We start from the raw sequence: 22,423 nt of genomic DNA, 5'->3' as shown, positions 1-22,423 counted from the left end.
AGGGTTTTTTTTTTTTTTTTATTTATTTCTAAAATTTGATTTATAGATAACCTTAATTCCACTAATTCTAGGATTCTAAGTGCTCCATTTTCACGGTTTGCCAAGTTAATTGCCAAAGTTCTATTCTTTAAGGAAACGTTTTGTTTGTAGATTAGAGATTTTCTTTAGTGTGAGGATAAATGAAACTTCTCACAAAGCGAGGAAATTTACACTGAAATAATCTGTATGTTTGCTAAATAAAAATAAAAATTTTGTTTACAATTACGTGGTACCAGATTAAATATATATATTAAATATAAATAAACATATACCAATGTATTAAATATAAATACTTTGGCCATTGAGAAATTGATATACTACGACAAGAATTTTAGTGTACAGCAGCAATGTTTAGATATGGAAAATACAGGAGAATATTTCATACAATAACCGGAATGTATATCGTTCTTCTTAAAAGGCTTGAAGAAATTATAATCCAGTGGTGTCAGTATTAAGAACATTAAGATATCTGTAGGGGGGCATTTCTTTTAGGACGGGGAAGGACTCCGTATTTGCAGTTTTCGACAGCTCTTAATTTACGCTGTCATCACCTGAAACCAAGAAATTGTTTTTATTTGTGCGCGCTCGCCGATTACTCAATTGAATAAATCAGCACATCACAGTAGTTTAATTGTAGACAGAAATGTGGATTCTGCAGTGTGATACCGAAAATCTAAGGCATTCAACTTGGTTTGTCTTATAATTTAGGCAGGTTCGTAATGGTAACAACGTGTATCTTAGTATGCCTTCTGAAACAACGGCCATAATGTAGCCTATTCAGCAGGGACGGACAGTCTTTTCTTGCACCGTACCACATATCAGGAACTGATCCAGAAACTACCATAATCAACATCCCTTCCCCTCGTTACCGATCTGTGCCCTGGTGGCACCAATGTTTTTGCTAACTCCATAAAGAAAATTTATGCCAAATGCTTGTGATAAAAAAATATATTAAAACTTTACGTTTATAAAATTTAAAATTTGTTCCGCAAGATTGAAAGCTAGGGCATTTTTTTTTTCTTCCGGCAATAAAAGTGGTGTTTAAACTGTATGTGGTGTGTAGCTTCATTTCTAATTTTAAAAGCAGCTGTATAACTTCTTTGCGTATTGTATTTATTTATTTCACATCAGGATACGTGCCACTAACAAGACCTGTGCTATACAGATAGGACTGTCTAAGCTAGGGCAAGAGGTGCATATTACCGACCACTACGCCCGTAATGATAAGTATAAAGTGACCAGTTTTAAATATTGTGCGAAAGTAAAGTAAAGTAAATTAAATGCTAAGTTAAATAAAACACTTAAAACCCCCACGTTAAAAGCAAAATAATGATACTTTGTTTACTACGAATATATATGTGTTTGTCTCCGGGACTGTTGTAGAAAAAGAACGCTACACTACGAAACTAATGCAGTAAATAATTGGGAGTTATACTTGGCAAAGTGCGATTCTGTTCCCGAATACCCAGACATACGGTAACAATCATATAATGAAGAGAACGGAGGGTGAGACGTGAGCATTTTGGAATTCACAAGAGCTGATATTCCCTGAACAAGTTCATATGAGTTCCTGTCTTTATTAACTTGTCATCGATTGTGGATGTGTCACTCTTCCTTTGGTAGCTGTGTGAGAGCGTCTCCTTGGGCAGGCAGTCTTGCGATTGCACTTCTTGAATTGAGTATCCCTTTATTTGGATTGTTAGGGGTTTTTGTCTTGGCACTCAAATAGCAGAATCGCACTTTGCCAGTTAGTTTCACGGTGTAATTAGCGTTCTTTTTCTATAACTAGAAACTGAGCTTGCAACGCAGACAAATTTGCTTATACAGTATGTAATTTAATTGTTGGGTGGTTCTGTCGGTGAGAAAACCACATTAATGTGGCTATTGAATAGATGGATATCGGAAAAGCGTTTTCTCGAGGAATTGTTAGGTTAATTAGTAAATGAGAAACGGCAGTTTCTCATTTACTGGATTACATATACAGTGATGAGTTTTTGTTAAAACTACCAATAGTCAGAAGGCCGGCATTTCAGTGTTTTGTGCTGTAGTAAACCTGTTTTGGTTGTGGGCATTGTGACTTGCATCAGTTTGATTGCGTCCATAAAAGTGGTAACTGTGAAACCGTTAAAATAAGTGATAATGTTCTTTTTAAAATTCTTATTTGTATATTATTCGAAATAATTGAACCTGCATTCAGCACAGAACCTCCCAGCTTTTTTCCCCTCGGGAATCCTAGTGCATAAGTACGTACACACACACTGAGTGTCCTTGGTTCAAGCTCGCCTGACTGATAAATACATTTTTGGCTCAATGGAACGAAACGTAACAAAAGATAGTATGGAAGAGGACCTTAATATTTCCATAAGGTAACTACGATTTTTTTAGAAGTGTTGCGGCCCTCTTCCATACCACCGTTTGTTATATTATCTTTATATAATAACTCAGACAGGAAATCACCAGATGTTTTATTAAAATTGATACGAACTGGAGAATATCACAGAAATCATCATAGTATTTAAGAAGATACGATTTGCACTATCAGAATTTCTAAATTAATTTTAGAGCTATTGATTGCTTCATAGGAAACAATCAGTAGCCCACCGTACTGTCGCAGTAATTAATATTACTATTTGTGCCACTTCTACCAATCTTAGCATGGGATGTTTTTACATTCTCTATTGGACAATTCTCATTCCCTATTGATCATTATAATCAAAAACTCTTCCTGCTGATCTGAAGGGATACTCAGCTAGATTGCTGCAAAAGCAAATGGGGGAAAAAAAACGAATGCAGTCTTTTGACCTTCAACTTGTCTCAAAAGGACCAATAGAAAGTACGCTAATATGTGCCACAAAAACAGTATTAAAGGCTGCCGTGCGAAAGTACAATCAGCAAAAGTACGGTGGAATGAAACTATACAGAACAAAAAATCAGCAAAATAAAACTATAATTGCTTCCACAGATAATATTCCGCAAGAGCAGTTCTTTATCTGTACTAAATAAGTTAACTAACGCCCAAGGCATACTTTAGTTGATAAAATGGCAGGTAAATACCGAAAATAGGGCAATACGTAATATGGCAGTTAAATACCGAAACTACTCATCACTGATACTTAAGTGTAACGGAGAAAATTTCATAGACCCAATTACAGTAGCGAACAGATTGGAGAAACTTCTTCCAGTGTCTGTAACAGAATTGTTTTCTCATCTCTGCATTACTCTTCAGATGCACAGTGAAAGAACAGAAAGAAACTTATCAGAAGAACAAGAGCAAACGAATTGCGCACTTCGTTATTAGGTAAAATTCTTCATGGCATGATTAAACACCTTAGTGAAATCATTAAAAAAAACTCCTCATCCTGTTCAGCAGTTTTTATAGAACAGTGCTTTCGAGACACCTGGTGGCATGCTACTCACCATATACTGACCATCAACAAATAGTCTATAGATGTAACCGAATGAAATGGCAACAATCATGCCAAGAACAAACGGAAAACAAATTATACCAAATCAAACCGGATCTAGAAAGTTGGATCATCAGAAAAAGGAAATCCTAGAGAAGTGGCCTTAGCAACTTCTCTAGATTTACTTGATTTTATTTCGTGCCGAAACCCTCCACAAAGTGTTAGACTTGCAATACAGTTCAATCGGCTCGACACCGTTTTGTGGTATGGTTTTTAAAATCTATACTTCAAAGGATTACGCCAAGTGTATCCAAGTGGGCATCGCGGGAGTGTAATTTAATTGAATGTGGTTCGAACCAGAATGACCAGCTGTAAACTCCTCTAACCTATGTTTATTGTGCTGGAGTATAAACAGAAAATACTGTATATATGCTACACTGCACTGCTATGATACCTGGTACATTGTCACTATTGCAGAAGATATTCCGACCAATCAACCAGTACCGAGGGCCATGCATTGAGAACCGCTGCCATATAGGAAAGATTATCGTAGCGACCATTAAACAAACCTATTTGTTAATCAGTAACTAACACTTATCGAGTAAGTTTCTTAATCCTATTGTAGAAATTTTCTTGCACGTATATTCAACTTCCCCTAATCCTTTTAATTCCAGTAGTACAAAACGTGTTAGCCAAGAGTAGCAGTCTTTTCAAAGGTAAAAGTGATATTTTGCAAATTACAGTTTTCATTAATACAACAAATATTTGTTACGTTTTAGCAAATTTTTTGCACCCGAGTTTCTTATATTGCAGTTAAACTTCTTCGTCCAGCGTTCCTACCACTAAAGTCAAGAAATTAATTTGTAGATTAACTTCATTATGCTTAATCTTGTCGAACATTCCGTGATTGTGAAGCAATTCGTTCCATTACATAGGCGGTGAGTGAGTAATGTAATCTTCCCTTTGCTGGTATGTGTATGTACGTATGCAAATCGGTTCTTTCGGAACCAGAAACGGCATCAAGCCGAAAGCTGATCGCGGCAACATCTGTGGGATTTGCTAGTCCGGGAGAAGCTCATTAGACTGTAAAATCTTTTTACGTACTTGAGTTGGGAATATATACTGTTATGAAGGGATATATGCAGTTATGATGTTTAAATTAGTTTTATACCAGTGACAGACACGCAACCCCACTCGGAAGTCGCGAAACAGTTTGAAAGACACTGCTGTAGAGAGAGAGAGAATGATCGCTGGTTACTGAGAATTTTTCACAGACTTCATTTATTTAAGAAGCACTAGTGGGCGAAATATTGGCCAGACAGAAATGTGATATGCTCGTGGTCATCCCGATAGAAGAATTGTTTAGTTACTTGTTACAATTAGCATACACTAACCACTAGTATGTTCTATCTTGAGACCATCCGCAGTACTTTATACTTAAAAAGTGTTGTGCAATAATTCTGATATTAATTCAGAAGTAAGTATGTTGTTTATCATGAGAACTTAATTTTTAGAAAGATAATGGAACTTAAATTTAAAAACAACAACAAAAAAATGTTATGTTTGTACTCCGGTACACGACTACACAGGTAAGAGGAATTTACGCTAATCACTTTAACAAGATTTTAATCATTAACCGTATTTAACAGTCATGTGGTCTCAGACAACGGTCAACTCAAACGCATGTGCTACTGTACTGACTACTTGCCTACGTCAGGCCCAAAATAATTCCACAACTCATGTACAACGAACTTAAAACAGAGTTTTAGGGAAGAAGATTCAATGATTTCATAGATTCTTTCGAGCACCACCACTGCCGTTCTCTTAACGTCTACATGGGAAGGACGTGTTTTAATATTCCGTAAGACTTCGTTTTGTTTCCGAATAAAGTGTTAATCATGCAACGTCCTAAAAGTGAAGAAACGAAGAGGAGATTGGAATTCCGTTATAAATTCTCCTTGCAAACATTATCACTTGCATTCGCGATTTGATGTAGCACCTTCCATGAAACGACGAATCTCTATTAATGACGAGATAAAAACTCGCTCACCTGGAAACGAATATTTATAAGGTTTTCGGACAGTTCCGTTAATAGCATTCACTGTAGTATCGATATATATGTATTTGTGGGTGGTTAATTGACATTGCATTTATATAAAGGAGATGCTGTTTGAAGATTACTCCAGTGTGCGAAAGCTATTTCGAGAAATTATCGTTTGTATCGGAAATGCGCTTTAAGAATGGGTTACTTGACACTTTCATTTTGCGGTCTCCTTCTGAGATACACCGATGGGATCATAGGGAGCAACACATTTATAGAATACGAACTACGAAAATACCTCCCGTCAATAACCTTATGTTAACACCCACTGCACGTGGCGTGTAATAATCAAATAGCGGTGACGTCACTTGTTAAGAGATGGCATCGTCTAGTTGGAGGTTGCTGACAGGTGCTTCCGTAGACGAGAACGCACGAAGGGGCTGCTTTGTTAGCAGGTAGAGCCTCACAGATGATGTCAGCGTGGCGAGCGACAAGAAAAACGCTCTGTCAAGAACGGCCGGAAGAGCACGCTGTCGAATCATGACCACTGCACACTTACAAGGGTTGCGAAAGAAAGACAGCAGCAGCACCCAGCTGTGTCCAGAGGCAGAGGAAGGTCAGTTGAAATGACAACAATAAACTTTAAAGGAAAAACAAAGCAAACCTTCACTGCAGCGGCACACTGACCTCGGAATCGGAGAGAATTTATATAAATTTCAATTATCAAAATGGCAGTCTTAATAAACGTACGTACTTTAATTCTCTTACCGTTGTCAACAGATATTTATCTTCGTTACAAAATCAAACTGCCATAATTTTTCTCGCACTTTCCGCTGTTATTGCATCCTACTTTTGTTATGGCTTTCTTACTGTCCATTCGGATTCTCCAGTTTAACATAAATGTATACCTTATGCCCTTTTCTCGATCCGGGTATCGTTGATTTATCTAGAAATTACGTCGTCAGAATTGCGTAATGTTTTTACACTACTGTTAGTCCTCTGTTCCATTATGGTTTTTAAAATCTTCAGACTTCTTTTCCTTATTTTTTTATTTATAATCTATTTCGTCGACATTTCTGCTCAATGAAGGAGGCAAGCATTTTTCTTGTGGGTCTGTATAAAGTTTAGCTACAGGATTAAAGCCTTCTTAGAAAAAAGAATCGGTGTTTTCAGTTGATCCACTAGTATACTGTATATAAAATTATGGAGGAAAGTCTGCATTTGCAAAAGGCGTTTTTGATTAATTAAAAAAAATTAAACCGGGAAGGTGGCCGATACACCAATGTTAGGTAGATCTCCACCTGTACCCGTAATGATTCCAACAGAAAATATATTTCGATATTCTTCGCAACCGTTTCAATTCTACCTTATGCAATCCTCGTATATTACAATGAAATTGAAGGAACTTAACTTTAGAATTTATCTTTCTGCTGCAGTATCATCGCAGATTAGCTTGACATCTAGATCAAGCCAGATGATTAGCTTGATTTAGATGACAGATTTTGGTCTAATCAAGTAGCAGACAAGTAATCTTTACACTTATGTTTGTTGTGACATTGGGTACCACATAGCATGTAAACAAAAACTGGAATTTGATTTAACGGGGAAAGCTATTTAACAAAGTTAAAATAGAAAATAAATTCCACGCGATATCACACAATAAATTACAAGTGTATCTTCGTGCTCATTGCTCCTGAAATGCAGTAGATGTTTTTTGAAAAATCGCGCATGTTTGAATTGGTCATCGTGGTCACATTGATCCAAGATTTTGAATACGTGTACTTGTTTTGTGGGATCATTTGTGGACAACGGCCTATGTAAGAAATCTTTTTCTAAACTGAAGAAAGTTATAATTAAAACATTTAAGGGGTTTTACTGCAAAACTATATCACTTAGTTTGCTGGTTGTGTGTTCGACTATGTTAAGGCTTATATTGAGGATACACAAAGCACCTGCATTTTACTGATTAGGTATTATAATCAGTGTTTAAGATAATCTGTTCGGGCAGTTTTGTTTAGGTTCTAGTATTCTGAAATACTTTTTTAAGTATAGTAATTTTGAAATAATGTATATACACTGATTACGTCATTGTTTACAGCCGTCCGAAGATGAATGCAGCGAATGACATGAAAGAGAAGTTACTTCAGGTGCTCCTGGCGCAATCCCAAAGTATGCTAGTCAGCTCAGGATGTCCCATTGACCAGGTACAGTGTCGCTCTTCCTTTAATGTTTTTTTTTTTTTAATTTGTTTATATATTTTTTTATAACTCTTGCTACCATTTTTGGTAGCTTCCAAAGTGCGACTACTCATCAGTGATTTGTTACTTCTTTCTTGTGCCGTTTTTAAATGTTAAATAATGAAGCCATTCTGTATATGTATACGAAGAAGCACAAACATATACATACTTACATTCCTGCAGTTATTGTTTCCCTTTCACCACGTTTTTTTTTTTTTAAAAAGAGTGCGCGATCATATTTCTCTCTTGATTTAAACTTAAAGCTGTAAGATGTCAAACCTGTGTGTGTGTGTTTTTTTTTTTTTTATCCGCTACTTCCCCTTCCTCCCTGACAGGATCGTGATTTTCGAAACTTAAGTGTGGCTGAAATTTTGTGGTAACGTACGTAGCCACTACAATGCATGCTGCATTTTCGAATCTGTAACTGTCACGTAAAAATGTGTGGCCTATTGCTAACTAAGCCCTGTAATATTAGCTGCTGTAAAAATAATGAAGTTGTACCACTTGCCACTAGTACCGAACTATAAAAAGAGGCGGGAAAAACTTTTTCTTTCATTTTAATTTTTCCCTTCTACTGAGAGTAGTATTATATCATAACAGGCGCTGACTGGCCAGGGTCGCTGAAGCGTCCTGGGCCCCTACGTCTGGGCATCACCATAAATGGTCGTCTTAACCAATGGTTTTAAACGCAATTAAAGAACAAGCAAACTTAAAATTTTGTTTATATTATAAAAAAGTTCTCTCGCTACCAGGAATTTTTTTTTTTATGGACCACCCCTTAAGAAGTTGCGTCCCTGTAGAGGGGAAAAAAATTGCAGCCGTTTCTGTATCATTGTAATATTCTAGACATTTAAACACATTGCAAGCACTAAAACAGTTATTCTTTTTCATAGCACTGTTAATGATATAATTGTCATTACGGTAGTAGGGGTTGGCTGCCGCAGAAAAATTGCGAAGGACAGCGTTACTTACTGGATTGGAACAATACAGAGATTGGAAATTTCGACATTATTGCGGTGTCAGCGATGTCGAAGACGATAGCTGTCAGCTGAAGCATTACATAATTTGTCATTCTTGCAAAATACGGTTTGAAATCGAAATCCATTATAACGAGAACTAATAAACTCGACAAAAAGTGTTATAACCGAAGGACTTTTTTCCCCCCTCTTTTTAAATAATAAATAAATTTTGCTTTACTTCAATTTATGGTTACATTAATAAACAGAGGGGCGTGGAATTAGCAATTAAAAGAATTAGCCAGTGGGGACGCCAAATTTATAGCCCCGCCCTTTTTTTTTTTTTTTTTTTGATACCTCCTTATAGGTATTTTCAGAAAACGGATGAATTAGCATCCTGCTATGCTAAATCCTTGCTTTTCCATTTTACATGCCGACCGGGCTAGCCGAGTGGGTAAAGTACCTGCCCGGCAACCCAAAGGTCGCGGGTTCGATTCCCGCCTCGGGCTTGGATCAAAGTACTGCAAAAACCTTGGGAGGTGCAATATGGCCACAGAAGCCGATGCGCCAACAACTACCAAATCAAAAAAAAAAAAAAAATCAAAATCCATTTTACACATTGATTACGTTAAACTGATTGTTTATTGAAATTTTTCCCATAGAAAAATAGGACATTGGGAGAAAATTAATATTGCAGTGTATATAAATGAAAAATGAAATTCACAGCAAACTTCATTTTCCATTTATACAATATGAAAACGATAATATGCTTCATACGATAAAAAAAAAAAAAAAAAGATATACGCGCACACAATTTCGACTATGGTTGCACCTTCATTTGATACACGGTAACCTTCAAAGCGTTACGAAAACAAGTCTAAAATACGTCTGGTTAAAATGTAAATGCCAGTCAAAAACACTACAATCTACAGAAGTGGTAGCAATACGCCCACGCTGAAACACTATATATATATATTTCCAGTGACAAATGAATCATCGAGAAGGTAGACTGCAATAATTCCCCGAACTGCGTGTCCCGACTCCTTTGGGGTGCGGCAAGATTAGGAAAAATTCCATTGGGTTCAATGGTAATCGCTCTTTAGGTGTGTGAGTATGGAGTCTAACTCCAAGTGTGATGCGAGTGACAAAGGCTGGGAGCCACTGGAGTGAGCAGAAATATCCATATTCACCGTACATTAGCCCCTCCCTTCGTGTACCGGAGGTGGGAGCAATAACTGGCGTTCTTTTGTTTAAGGAGATTCGACTGAACCGTGTATACGTTAGGGAAAAAATGCGGATTACAGGATAGTGGCAAATAAAATGGTCGCACTAAAATTTTAGTATCTGAGGAGCAAGACCGGATTTACTGAGTGCAGTTTCTCCAGTTCCCTAAGGTCTCGAGGGTTTCCGGACCAACGCCAACCACCCTCCTAGCCCACTGGCTGTTCAGGGGTGAACCTAAGGTTAATAAACAGATAATAATTACAAAGAGTAAAGTTTGTCAGCTTTTAATATTTATGTGCGCCAAAAGCCTCAGATCACCTGAGAATACCGGAGATGTCACTGGGAAAAGATGATCACACGAAAAAGGGCTACTAAGGGATATGGGAGAATGGAGATTCTGTTTATTTGGATAACGAAAAATGGTTATGTATGTCATTTGTGGTTGTAAAATTATTGAAGTACTGTAAGAGCAAACATATGCTGCAAAAAGTTATAGTTTCAGTGTTAAATATTAACTTTTTTAAACAGACATAGTAAAACCGGCTACCATAATTCTTACCTACCGCAAGTATTACTTGTTTATTGGTGTAATGGCAACAGACAGTGGCCTTAGATAAAGGTTGCAGATGAAGTGATTAACTGATATTCTTTGATTATATGTTTGGGAGAGCAAAATGCCAGTGGGAGTTTTGTTGACGTCCTTCTTAAAAATTGTACCACAAACATGAGTTACATACATGTAAGTGCTAAAGAGCTCTAAATTCAACTGCGTGAAGTTGAATTTAGAGATAATAACGGATTTGATTTACGGTTTTCACTTCGAGTTCGGCATCGACAGGTTACTCCGGTTTTCTGAGTTATTCATAAAAAAAAAAAAAAAATCTTTCAATAGAAAACAAATAAACAGAGAAACATTTAATTTCCAGAGCTAATATTAACACGTCATTGTCGTGAACGAATCGTAAATCGGACAAGAAAGGCAAGGGTAATGTTACAAATTGCAGTTGTTTCGAGAGAAACTACTCAAATAATATTCATATTCCTGTTTATACTCCGGGACCACACGGTCAGAGTAGTTCAACAGGAGAGAGAAAGAGAAAGAATACGAAAAACAGAACCGTATTTAGTAATCACGGTATTGAACCTTGGTCACTCAAAGCGCGTGTATTTATTCACCATCTTCCTCGACTTCAGAGATTCATTGGACTATTACCAATCGCAAATACCAACTAGGCCCCTCAAGATATTGGCTCTGCCGAGTTACAATGCAGCATTTGTTGAAATAAAAACTTTCTTTTTGTTATTTTAATAAATGTGAAAAGGCATCTTGAAATATAAATTGCTAGCTTTCTGATGCGTTGACAATATCATCCACCATTATATTCTACCGGAACAGACTACGAGATTAGTATTCCGTACGCAACACTGGGTCCCATTTCTTATATTCGCTGCTGTGTACTACGTTTTATATTTATTCTCCCCTCACCAATCGCTGTTACGCCAGTTTTTTGTATACATTGATCAACTGAGATCAGTATGAACGTGTGTTAATTTCTGCCGTTGAAATTCTGGTACTCTTATTACAAAGTTATTTGTATAAATAGTTGAACTCAAAAACATCGTAACCATAAACTTGCCTTATTTTAAAAAGTGTTTTGCGAGTTGGTACTCTTCGTGAGTAAAGTAATCATAAAATAATTGTTGTAAAGCTTATATACATCTTAAATATTACATCGAATTGAGTTGTCATTTTTTAAAGTGGGTAACGAGGGGTTTTTTTTTTTTTTTTTTTGTATCGATGAAACTAAGGCGATGAGGCGGCCGCTTAACTCAATACATACGTTGAATAGAAATGATTAATTTTGCTATCTCATCTCTCTTTAAACATCGGTCAGTGCAAATGAGACCAATGCTTTAGAGTGGTGTTTCCATCCTATAGTCCGCGGAATTTACAGTAAAACTTTTTTTGTTGTTGTGCTAGGCAATCCATGTAAAATTTACTTATTTTCGCTGATTGCAATAAAGATATTACCGGTATATGTATTTCAGTAGAGGTATATTTGAAAATTCAGCTACATTGTATGGAGTTTTTCAAGGACTTCCTCCATGTGCCCATTAGATGTGTACTTGGAAAACAAGCATTTCGTTACAGTCTGTGTGTGAATGTCTAGCTGTCGCATTTTAATAACTTCCATATCTACAAGTACTTCAGGTAATTAAATGAATTAAGATTAATTAGTTTATTTTCTTCTTTTTTTTTTTTTTTAGACACTGTTTTGATAGTCGATATAAAGTGGTGAGGACGTTCTCATTGACATCGTAATCTGTCCGTTACAATGATGACCCGTATCTCGTGATCGATTTAAAGAAAGGTTAGCGGGTGCGCGCACACGAATTCACGACCAATGAGTAGGTTATAATAATTATTGCCAAAGCAATAATTATTATTATTGCTTTGGCAAGTGTTTGCAATAGCACTAATATTGCAATGAAACGAGATGGACCTAATTGTTCATCTACCATTTTCATATAACAGTAATTGCTCATTTTAACTTTGATGATGACGATATAGATAAACGAGGCTTGATACTACTTTGGGATGTAACTTGGGTGCTTTTTTTGGAGACTACATAACTTTCACTTGTTCTCTGTGATGATGTAGATATGAACTGTCATTTTATTTTATTTCACTTTGGCTTAATAAATGGTCTGCTGCCCCCTATTTCCGGCACAACTTTAGTAATTATTCATTAGCCAACTTCACTTTTTTGGGTAGGTCCTGTGGGCAAAGTTGAAACTTAACTAACAGGGCTGCTCTTTAACCAGTGTCACTTCTTTCACCGCTAAAACACTGTCATAACTACAAATGTACCGACTTTTCTTTCTCCACCAAAGGCTCACTTATACGTAACTTTTTTCTTTCCTTCTTTAATCTATTGAAATTCTACCCGAGAGACTGAGGGCGAGTTTTTCTCTCTTTTGTGCTCACTCTTGTGAGAAATGAGCTCAGAGTGCATACCCTGTGAAATCTGGAGTCGTGTTCTGCCTGTAGCCTGGCGCTGACGCACCCAGCTAGACGGTTACTTGAGCGATAAGCCGTGGTCTGAGTAAGCGACACAGTCTGCTGGGGCCGGGATCTGATTGTTGATGTTGGGATTAGGCAGCCCCCCCAACTCGGAGAAGTCGGTCGTACGGCAGCTCTGAGGGAGAAGGCATGACTATGAATACATGCCACGGCTGGCTCATGAAGGAGGATTAACTCCAAGGAGAATTTTCGAAGTTTCTTGCGAAGACTTGACTGCAGCCCAAGTGTTTTGTCATGCATGAATGCCACCGGAGCCTCAACCTCGGCGCGCAGATATTGAGAACTATAGACTAATCACAAAGAATTAGACTGTTGTGCAGGAATTCCAAGTCGTGATTACCTGGCATGATTTGTCAGCAACTTGCAGGCAGCTGCACTAAGCCCTTCAAGGCGTTTTCTCTTTCTCTCTGCCTCCTGCCAAACTGGCGTAGCACTTAAGGGAAAAAGTAAAAGTGCTGTTTTCTTTAAAAGTTTTTCTGCAGTAAATTACTGTTATAAAGTTTATGCATTCTTTGAAACAAGTGAAGAAAGGAGTCATTACAGAGGAAATTTATGGAAGTTACGGTAAACCCCCCAGAGTAGTTGACTTTCGGAGAAAACATAAAAGCAAAAAAATTAGGAAAAGCCGTAAATAGATGGCCGTATAAAATGCTACCTCACTCTAGGTCTGCCATTTCTGCTGAGGTGTGAACAGGTACTGTTTCTTGATTAGTGTGGGAGAAAACGTTTGTTACTGCACATCCAGCATCACTTTAATACTAATTGTTTGTTTGTGCGGAATGAGTGTTGGATTGGATCAATTGGAAGACAAAAAAAACTAGAGCTTAAAATTCAACGAATAGCCAAGGTTGATTAGATTTTTTTTTCTTTTCCTGGTTTGCGGTTGTTTTTTTTTTTGTTTTTTTTTACAAGACCATTATGTTCATTAATAAAATTTCATAATATTACGTCGAAGATGAAATTGGAAATTAATATATTTTTTCTTGTTTTGTTTCGACAGCCTGATTTTGTCTGAAAGATTCTGTCGTTCACATTTCAGTGGAATATGCAAATATTTATTTTGTACTAAACAGAGAAGTGAATTCTATATTACTTTTCTGCTAAAAGTGATGTAGATTTAATTTCTTCTCTCCAACATGTGTACACATTCCACGAAGCACAAATGGAAGGAAATACAACGTGATTTCTTAACTTAATTTTACATGCGGTTACTTTCTGACGTCTGGTTAATGCACCATTTGACCGTTCGCGAAGGTTACTATTGCGTAGCCAGTGTCGGTTAGTAGCATGCATGTGTTACTATTCATGAGGCTCTATTAAAAACGCAAGAGGCATCTCTAATAGCCACACTGGTTGGAACCCAGCGAGTAATTCGCTCGCAAGACGCCCTTTAATATTGTTACGCTGCGAAAATCTGCGTGACGGAATGTCTCCAGCGTGCGCATCCTACCAAGAACAACAGGAGAGAATCGGCACTGTACTGATTTATGTTGTATTGTGCGCAAGTCGTTGTTACCTTTCCATTCATTGAGTTTCGAACAGTCGCGTTCACCTGCGAGTTTTCTGAATACCTCTAACTTCCGTGTTCGTTCGCTGCACCGTGTATCTGCACTAACCCACTTTAAAAAGGCGCTTAAATATCGTTAAAGTGTAGATTAGGTCCATTACTATGCATCTTCGCCCTCCCTTCTGGAGTTAAGCCGCTTTAGTCCTTATCCAAGTATCAGAGCAGATCAAATCCGACTCGAAACCCTCTTTTCCCGCGATCACGAACAGCGCAAGTATTTGAGGGGTATCTGTACGTCCCCTCCATTTTCTCCCCCACACTTCCGTATTACGTAATTAGGCAGCGATTACAACCGCAGATGCGGTTTCCTGTCCAAGTCTGACTAGGGCACGTAGCGGAACTTGTCGTCAGGGTGACATTAGCTTTCTTGTCTTCTAACGTAACGCGACGTCGTTTTCGGGTCGGTCGCCAAGAAATGATGACCAGGATAATTATTTATGCTTCGCTAGAGTCCGTAATTTCGCTTGTTTTCTGCATCCTTGCCGGTCGGAATGCCGCCAGTCGTGTTCGGTAGCCTTCGCGTAGGGGGAAAACATGAGTCTTCTCAGACTCCTACTGTTACATTCGTCCACTAGTTTCGTGGCTTTGCGCGCGCGCTGGCATCAGATCGGAGAGCCGCTGACAGAGCTCGTCGATTTTAAAGGTTTTCATCCTTTCAGATGCTTTCCCGGACCGAACTGTGCGCATACAAATGGCACGGATCTGGCATGTCGGTCAGTGAACTACACTCATGTCAGGCTGGAGTGAATGGTGCGGAGCCGTCACACTTGTAACGCTGTCCGGGAGGCCGTGTTCGGCGCTGTCACTCTTGTGTTCAATTGTCCGTGTAACGCCGTCCCGCCCCGCGTACACAGACCTTATTAAGCCAATTGGCGTTAAGCTAATCCCAATATTTCTTTGTTCGGGTCTGTTTGTCCTGTAGCAGGCGACCCAGCTTGCGTGCGATTGTGTTTTACTCCATTCTCCACCCCACAGTAATCACGCAACTTCTTTCATTCTGCTTTTCTTTGCTCGTTTCCTTTTTTCCCCTCCCTAATGAATTGTTCTAATCTCCCTTTCACCATTTGTAAAGCTGTGAATTGGAATAGATTACTGCATACTGGTATAAACACAATATGTAATGCATAATTTTGTTTTGGTATGCGTAAATGGAATTGTTCCTCGCAAATGTGTATTGGAATGCGGGCGGCTTGTCCGACCCGGCACTACTAAGACTCTTGTTTCGCAATGAGTTGCACCTTTATTTATATATGATCTCTTCTTTGCATTTATGTTAGATGTTATTGTCTGTTCTCTGTTTTAGAATGTATAGATATTTTTACACCAACCTTTTTTTTTTTTTTCGTTTTGATAGCATTTTTTCCCCCCTTCGGACGCGTTATTTGTTTCTGCTCTCATTTATTCCTTATTTTAAGCTTATACCTCCTCACTTATTTTATTTTTCACTTATATTAACTGTTCGGTTCCATCTGTTTTAAGTTCACGACCCCTTTGTCATTTTTCTTTCAAAATACGTGTACGAGAAACCAAATATCATAAGCGGTTTTCGAAAATCGTTGCGCATTGTCGAGTAAATCAGTGACATATTGGAAATGGCTACCGTACATTAGTACTTAAGCAGGGTACAGTACAGTGAAACTGCAATTACAGTTAATTTTAATAACTGGAAAAGCAACTCCCTGCTGTTCGGAGTTGCTTGTACAGTTATTAAAAAAATGATAGGATAAAAAAACAAGGGATACATTGAACTGCAGAGCACACCGTTTTAATTTAGTACACAGTTCGCTATTAATAAAAACAAGTTAACGTACGCAGTTCATTGCAGCGCATTAGGAAATAGTAATAATCCATGATGTACTTTTTTTTAAAAAATGCCACGACGTTTATCCATGAACGGCGACCAATTCGTTTCTGAGCATCCACCATATTGCCATTCATTTCTCCAATTTCAATTACATTTGAGATGGCTCGACAGATCAATCCAAAGTAGTCGATTTGTTACATGCGGACGGACAGACAGACATTAGGCGCTAACTCTTATATGCCAATACGCCTAAAAAAAATAGAGGGAACCTATGGACAGCTTACGTATTATGATTACAATGAAGCGTTGTCTCGGATCACGCGCTTGCATGTACTACTTAGCTAGATGCTAGATAGCTTAAGGGATTTAACGTTCTAAAAATAGTGAATTTTTGCTGTAGTTTAACAAGTGGAAGTGGCTCTCTGATATAAAATGACACCAGTTAGTCCTTTATAAATAAAACTATGTCTGTCAGTGCAACAGAGTGGTTAAACATTTAAGAGGTCGTTAACGTGTCTCCCCTTCCTCCCTGGAAGCACGCTAAGTTATGAATATGTTATTGGTCATGTGATCAGTAAAGGAAGGGGGAACTTAAGTACCTTATTTTAGAACAAAACATGCATTGTGGTGGAGTGCATGTGCATGAGGCGCGTCGGCTTTCACATGCATGAAATCTGACGTCACCTGTTCTTCTCAAGAGGATTGATGTGTGTAATAAGCCAGAATTTGAAAATTATCAGACATTTTACGACAGCATTACTGATCAGTGCCGATGCTCTAAAAATGTGCTCCCTTTACTTATTTGGTTTGATTAGCCGTTGTTTTATTCTTTACAGAGTGAGTTGTCCAGAGTTGCTCACCATCACTGAGTGCGATATCTAGTTTGTTGCGAAGGTCGACTACCATGAAGCTTTGCGCCATGATTGCATAGGGTGCGGAGAACTATTACAACGTAATTGACGGTGTAACGTGTCTATAAATGAGTGTCCACGGTCCGACTTTCATGTTCGAGAGATGATAAGACTAAACTCAGACCTGAATGAAGGGACCACTTGGGGGGAGGGGAGAGGTTTCCTCTGGCTGCAGCGGGAATCGAAACACAGGCTACTACTACAGTGGCGAAGCCGCTGTTATTGTTTTCATAGTTTTAAGTTCAAAAGCTGTTTGATGACCTCTGAACTCAAAATTTTGCAAATATTTTACTTCTATCATATTTCGATTTTGCATTTAAGCTAGTTTCTCAGAGCTTAGAAAAACCGGCAGAACTGAAACTTATTTCCTCCCATATTCTCCCTCACGTGGAAAACAGTTTGCGTTACTTTTCTCTTTCTCCTATTTGTCGAGTTTTTAATATGAGTTTCAGCACGTCTTGTAATGATATATTAAATCCTGTTCCTTCTATTTCTTGTTCATGCTCCGGCATGACCACTAAGCCAGAAAAGTTTACAATAAATCATGAATACAATCAATCGTATTTAGCAGTCACGGACTTGAACCACGGTCCAATCAAGGGGCTAATGGACTCTCGCTCTGAACCACTCGGCCCTTTGACTTCCTGAAAGTTTATTCCCGAAACTTCTGTAACGAAATACAGTTAAACTGTCACTTTTGATACAGATTGATTGTTTGCTTGTGTACAATGTATTTTCAGCGTATAGTTGTGATGTTGCTTGTCACCTCCGCGCACAAATCGTAGACTTAGTTTTCGTGAAAAATATCAAATGAAATGGGTGATTGGTGAGATTTGTTTAGCACACCTTAGTGATGAATTCGATAATTAAAAGCAGAAAATCGGAAAAACCGAGAGTAAAAAAGAGAAACTGTTCGGTCGTCTTTGGAAACGGACTTTAGGATCGGACTAAATATTTTCCTTTTATACCCGAACTTTTCAGCCTTCTCCTCCTCCCATGTATATGGCCACATGGGATCAGAGGAGTTCACAAGTAGATTACAAGAATAGTAGCGTATTTTTTGACCTCACTCGGATTAAACATGCTTCACACTGTTCTGAGCTTACAGAAAACCTGGAATCACGCATTATAAGCTAAAGGGTGAGAAAAGTAGTTCAAGGAGGAAAAAAGACAAATGTTACTGTTCAGTCTGACACAAAATTTGCCATACAGTGTAAACAGGCGTATAAGAAGGTATATGGCGCTTAGGTGTGAACCTTGTTTGACATCTAATCAAATCTGATTGAGGTGTGTGTAGAAGGGGTTGAGTGAATAAATTGATGAGAAAGAACAGATCTTTCTCGTTCAGAACAACCAGGGGACACAAATATAAAATCTAACGAAAGATTAAATCTCATGAAGTTCACCTCTGGGCATGTTGAACACCGAATAACTTTCCTGCCAACATGGCAGAAGCTATGATTCTGCTGAAGTTCAAAGAGGAACTGGATGTTTGGCAATAGTATGAATATTCTGTTTTATTATTCATTTACTTTTGGCTGATGCAGAAAATTTCCGCTTCCTTTGTATCATTTGGCTTTACTAATTTCGACTACCGTTGTCTTGTGCTGGCCTACGGAATATCGGAGTTGCGGGGTGGGTGGCTTCATAGTTCCATGATATAATAACAACAATATTATCATAGTGATAATGCGGTAACTAATGACTTATTAGCGATACTAATTATAATATTGGTGTAATTGAGGGTTTCTTTCACTTACAAGTAGAGGAAATTAAAAGTTTCACTATAACTGTGTACATTGGAAAGCATTAAATTGGTAAGTGTACAGAGTTATAGCGCAATTTAAACACAGACTTGCATCGATCTACCAGAATTTCTCAACGTTCATTTAGAAATAGTGTATCATTTTGTCGACACTTGTTCCTTGTAGTCCACTTCCAAGGACATGAGGACTTGGTTTTGGAAGTGCGTGCAAACCTAAGAACGGGACGTTGAACTACGCTCCTGGTCAAGTGACAAATAATCAGACTGCTGTGGCGGTTATATCCCCGTTTGATTATTTCTGTTAGCAGTACACAATTGCGCGTTAACCAGGTTTTTAATTTTTCTCGTAGACAAAATTAATGCTTGTTCTCAGCAATTTCGCAAGCTATTAGTTTGATAACGTGTATTGAATAGATTCCCATCTCATCGTGGGAATAGTTGGCATGATACATCGCTATCTGCTATTGGTTTGGAGAGATCTGGGTTCGATTCCTGTCGATGACTGTAGGAATTTCTAAAGCTCCTTTCGTTCGAAGCTGTAATTATACAATCTGACGTGACAATTCTCCCGTGATTATCCGGGTTTTTCAGCTGGCATAACATGAACATCGCTAATGCCAGTATTATTTTGAAAATACTATACTGAGAATTTGAGCTTGCTCATTCTGCACTTAGAAACTAACTTTCTTTGTTTTTCATTTCTGTGTTACGTTCATTTAGAAATGGTGCATCATTTTGTTGACACTTCTTCCTTGTATTCCACTTGCAAGGTGGACATGAGGACTTGGTTTTGGAAATGAGTGAAAAACTAAGAACGAATATCTGTTCATCGTGCAGGCCCTTTGGCGCTGACGTGGATTATTAAACTTAGGAATTAATCCCGTGTCGTTTGCTCATCTTGTTTGTAATCCAGTAGCACGTGATCCCCAGCGAAATTCCTTTCCTTGTCATTCAGGTTCACTTTGTGGCGTTTGAAATTTCCTTATTAGGGCAGTGTCGGTATTGCGGCAGTGTGTAATACCTGTGACGCTCTCCAGAAAATAGGACATTTCACACGAAAAGATAAACAAAAAAAACTCTACAGGCATTTCTATCTTTTAAAGTGCCAATATCAAGCTATATGGTATTAGCATTAGTAGTGAAAATGATGCAAGAAAAAAAAAAAACGCGCGACATCTCTCATTTCAGCTATTCATTCCCTCCAATAGTAGTTTATCTAGTTCTTCTTTGAATTTATTGAAGGTGTCACAACCTCCACAACAACAGGTGGAAGTTCATTCCAGCAATCAACCACCCGCTGGCTAAAGGCAAACTTTCGCAAATCTATTCTGCAACCGTCCTTGCTCAATTTGAATTTGTGCCCCCCCCCCTCATGGGTGTAGTCTGAACAAGAGGAAGAATCCATCAGCGTTCAGCGTGCTCAATTCATTCAAATCCTTAAATACCTCAATAAGATCACCTCGCAGGTTCATAGTCTCCAGACGCTGCAATTTCCAGAACTGAAGCCTTTCTTGGTAAGATCATCCCTTTGTTCCCCTCATCAATCTCTTTGTCCTTCTTTGTACTCATATTAGCACAAGAACCGGGGCTAAGAAGGCTACCAGAACTGGCTGAAGACAGAAGACTTGTATCTGCTAAAATGGTGACTAGTATTATATCTGAGTCCAGCATATGGGACAATAGGTTCACGAAGCGTCATCCGCTGCACGTCTAAGATAAATGTCAAATTTCCATATTAGGAAATTTTAGTTGTACATTCCAACCGGCTTTCCTTATCGGACCGTTTCCTATGAAATCAGATGATTGACAGAATCCAAGAACGCGATACTGACCATCTATTTGCCACGAATGCAGCCTATAGGCGGCATGTGCTTCTCACCTCAAGCTCCCCAGCTGACTCGTCATCATAACTGTGTGCTGATCCATTCAACACTTGCTGCTGTGCATCTGGCTTCAGCACCTCGAGCTATGGAAAGACAACCCGTCATAATCTCGAGCTGAATTACCTGCATCTGCCACAGCGCTCCATTGGACTTAGTCTTTTCCCCCGTACACAAATTCATTACGTTGTACCCTGTTATCATTACAGGATATATTATTTTGTTTTTCTTATATAATATTTTATTACATGTACCATTTTTATATGAATATCCATTTACTTCGTAAACCTCTGGCAACTTGCCGTGATGGGAATAGATTATTTATTTAATTTATTTGTAAAATGACGAAATTATTTATTATGCATGCCAGTTTTGAAAAATACTTTGTTCAAATCACTCATTCGTCGTCAGACTGAAAGAATCAGTCATTGTGATATTGCTGGGCGATAAATCAACTACTGTGAAGGACCACCTTCAGATTACGATACACAAACTGGAACCATTGTACATGACAGCACCCAAAGTACTAAGCCGTTGTGGCCGAATGGTCATACACGAGGATACTTGCATTTGACCACTGCATAATGTGGTACTGTCGTGATCTATTTTGTTAATAGCTTGACCACTAGTAGAATTTTACAGGATTTGAAGATAGACCATGGGATTAAGGACGCTTTGTAATTCATTTGGAAATATAAATTTGGGACTAGAAATCAGCCTTCTCATCACAGATTTTAATATGAGCAGCACCAAGTAGTAGTCAGATTTGAAGAAAGGATACCGAGGGCGTCAGGCGTACAGGGTATATTAACAACAGGTTCCTGCCTGTTGTGGGGCTTTGATGATCATAAGGCCAGCTACCTTCATCTGCGATAGGAGTGACCTTTTCAAGTGATCCAATTGAGGGAACAGGTTAAAATCGCTACAGGAAATTTTTTTGCTAGCATGGGATGGCGGATCCAGGTGGACTTCTGACGGTTCATCTCAAGTGGTGGGTTGGGTGGTATATAAATTTACAATGATTTCAATGGAATGATCTTTGACCAGAGCATGGCCCGCAGCCCGTCGAATTTGGCTGAGCTGCAAGAAATGCTGTTCAGTGTAAGCAGGGACTGATTATAGAAGAATGATGTTCTACCTCTCCTATTATCCCTGGACATGAACGCAGAGAACATAGCCATTGGGACCACTGCCAGAGGTAAACTCCTGACTAGCTTCAATCATATCAAACTGTTTAAATAGAAGACTTCGGTCGGTTGTGTCTGGTTTATTTCATAGACTCTAGGACTCGCGCGAAGGTACAAAAGTGTACACGCTTTGAGTGACCGTGGTTCAAGCCGGCGTGACTACTAAATACTCTAACATTCATGTATTCTCTCTCTCTCTCTCTCTCTCTCTCTCTCGTGTGAACTCTGACCTTATGTGGTCGTTCTCGAGTAGAAACTGAAAATTTTAATTTTTTTAAATTTTAGAATGGGGTAGGCCATATGGACCCGACCACCATATGGAC

At 38.4% G+C, this 22,423-nt stretch overlaps 1 protein-coding gene across 2 annotated transcripts in view; it reads left to right on the top strand.

Annotated features, from left to right (window-relative positions):
* LOC150075321 (homeobox protein dve-1-like) overlaps positions 1–22,423 on the top strand; it is a 404,285-nt gene that overhangs the window by 361,459 nt on the left and 20,403 nt on the right. For both annotated transcript variants that reach the window (XM_090388929.1, XM_090388927.1), the window contains exon 5: positions 7,583–7,688. In XM_090388929.1, the coding sequence (XP_090245055.1) occupies positions 7,583–7,688 (106 nt within the window). The remainder of the gene's footprint in view (positions 1–7,582; positions 7,689–22,423) is intronic.

The sequence above is a fragment of the Mastigoproctus giganteus genome, chromosome 14 (assembly GCF_048544385.1).
Source record: "Mastigoproctus giganteus isolate SK-2022 chromosome 14, ASM4854438v1, whole genome shotgun sequence".
In the NCBI taxonomy this organism is placed as follows: domain Eukaryota; kingdom Metazoa; phylum Arthropoda; class Arachnida; order Uropygi; family Thelyphonidae; genus Mastigoproctus; species Mastigoproctus giganteus.
This window is presented reverse-complemented; position numbering and strand designations above follow the sequence as displayed.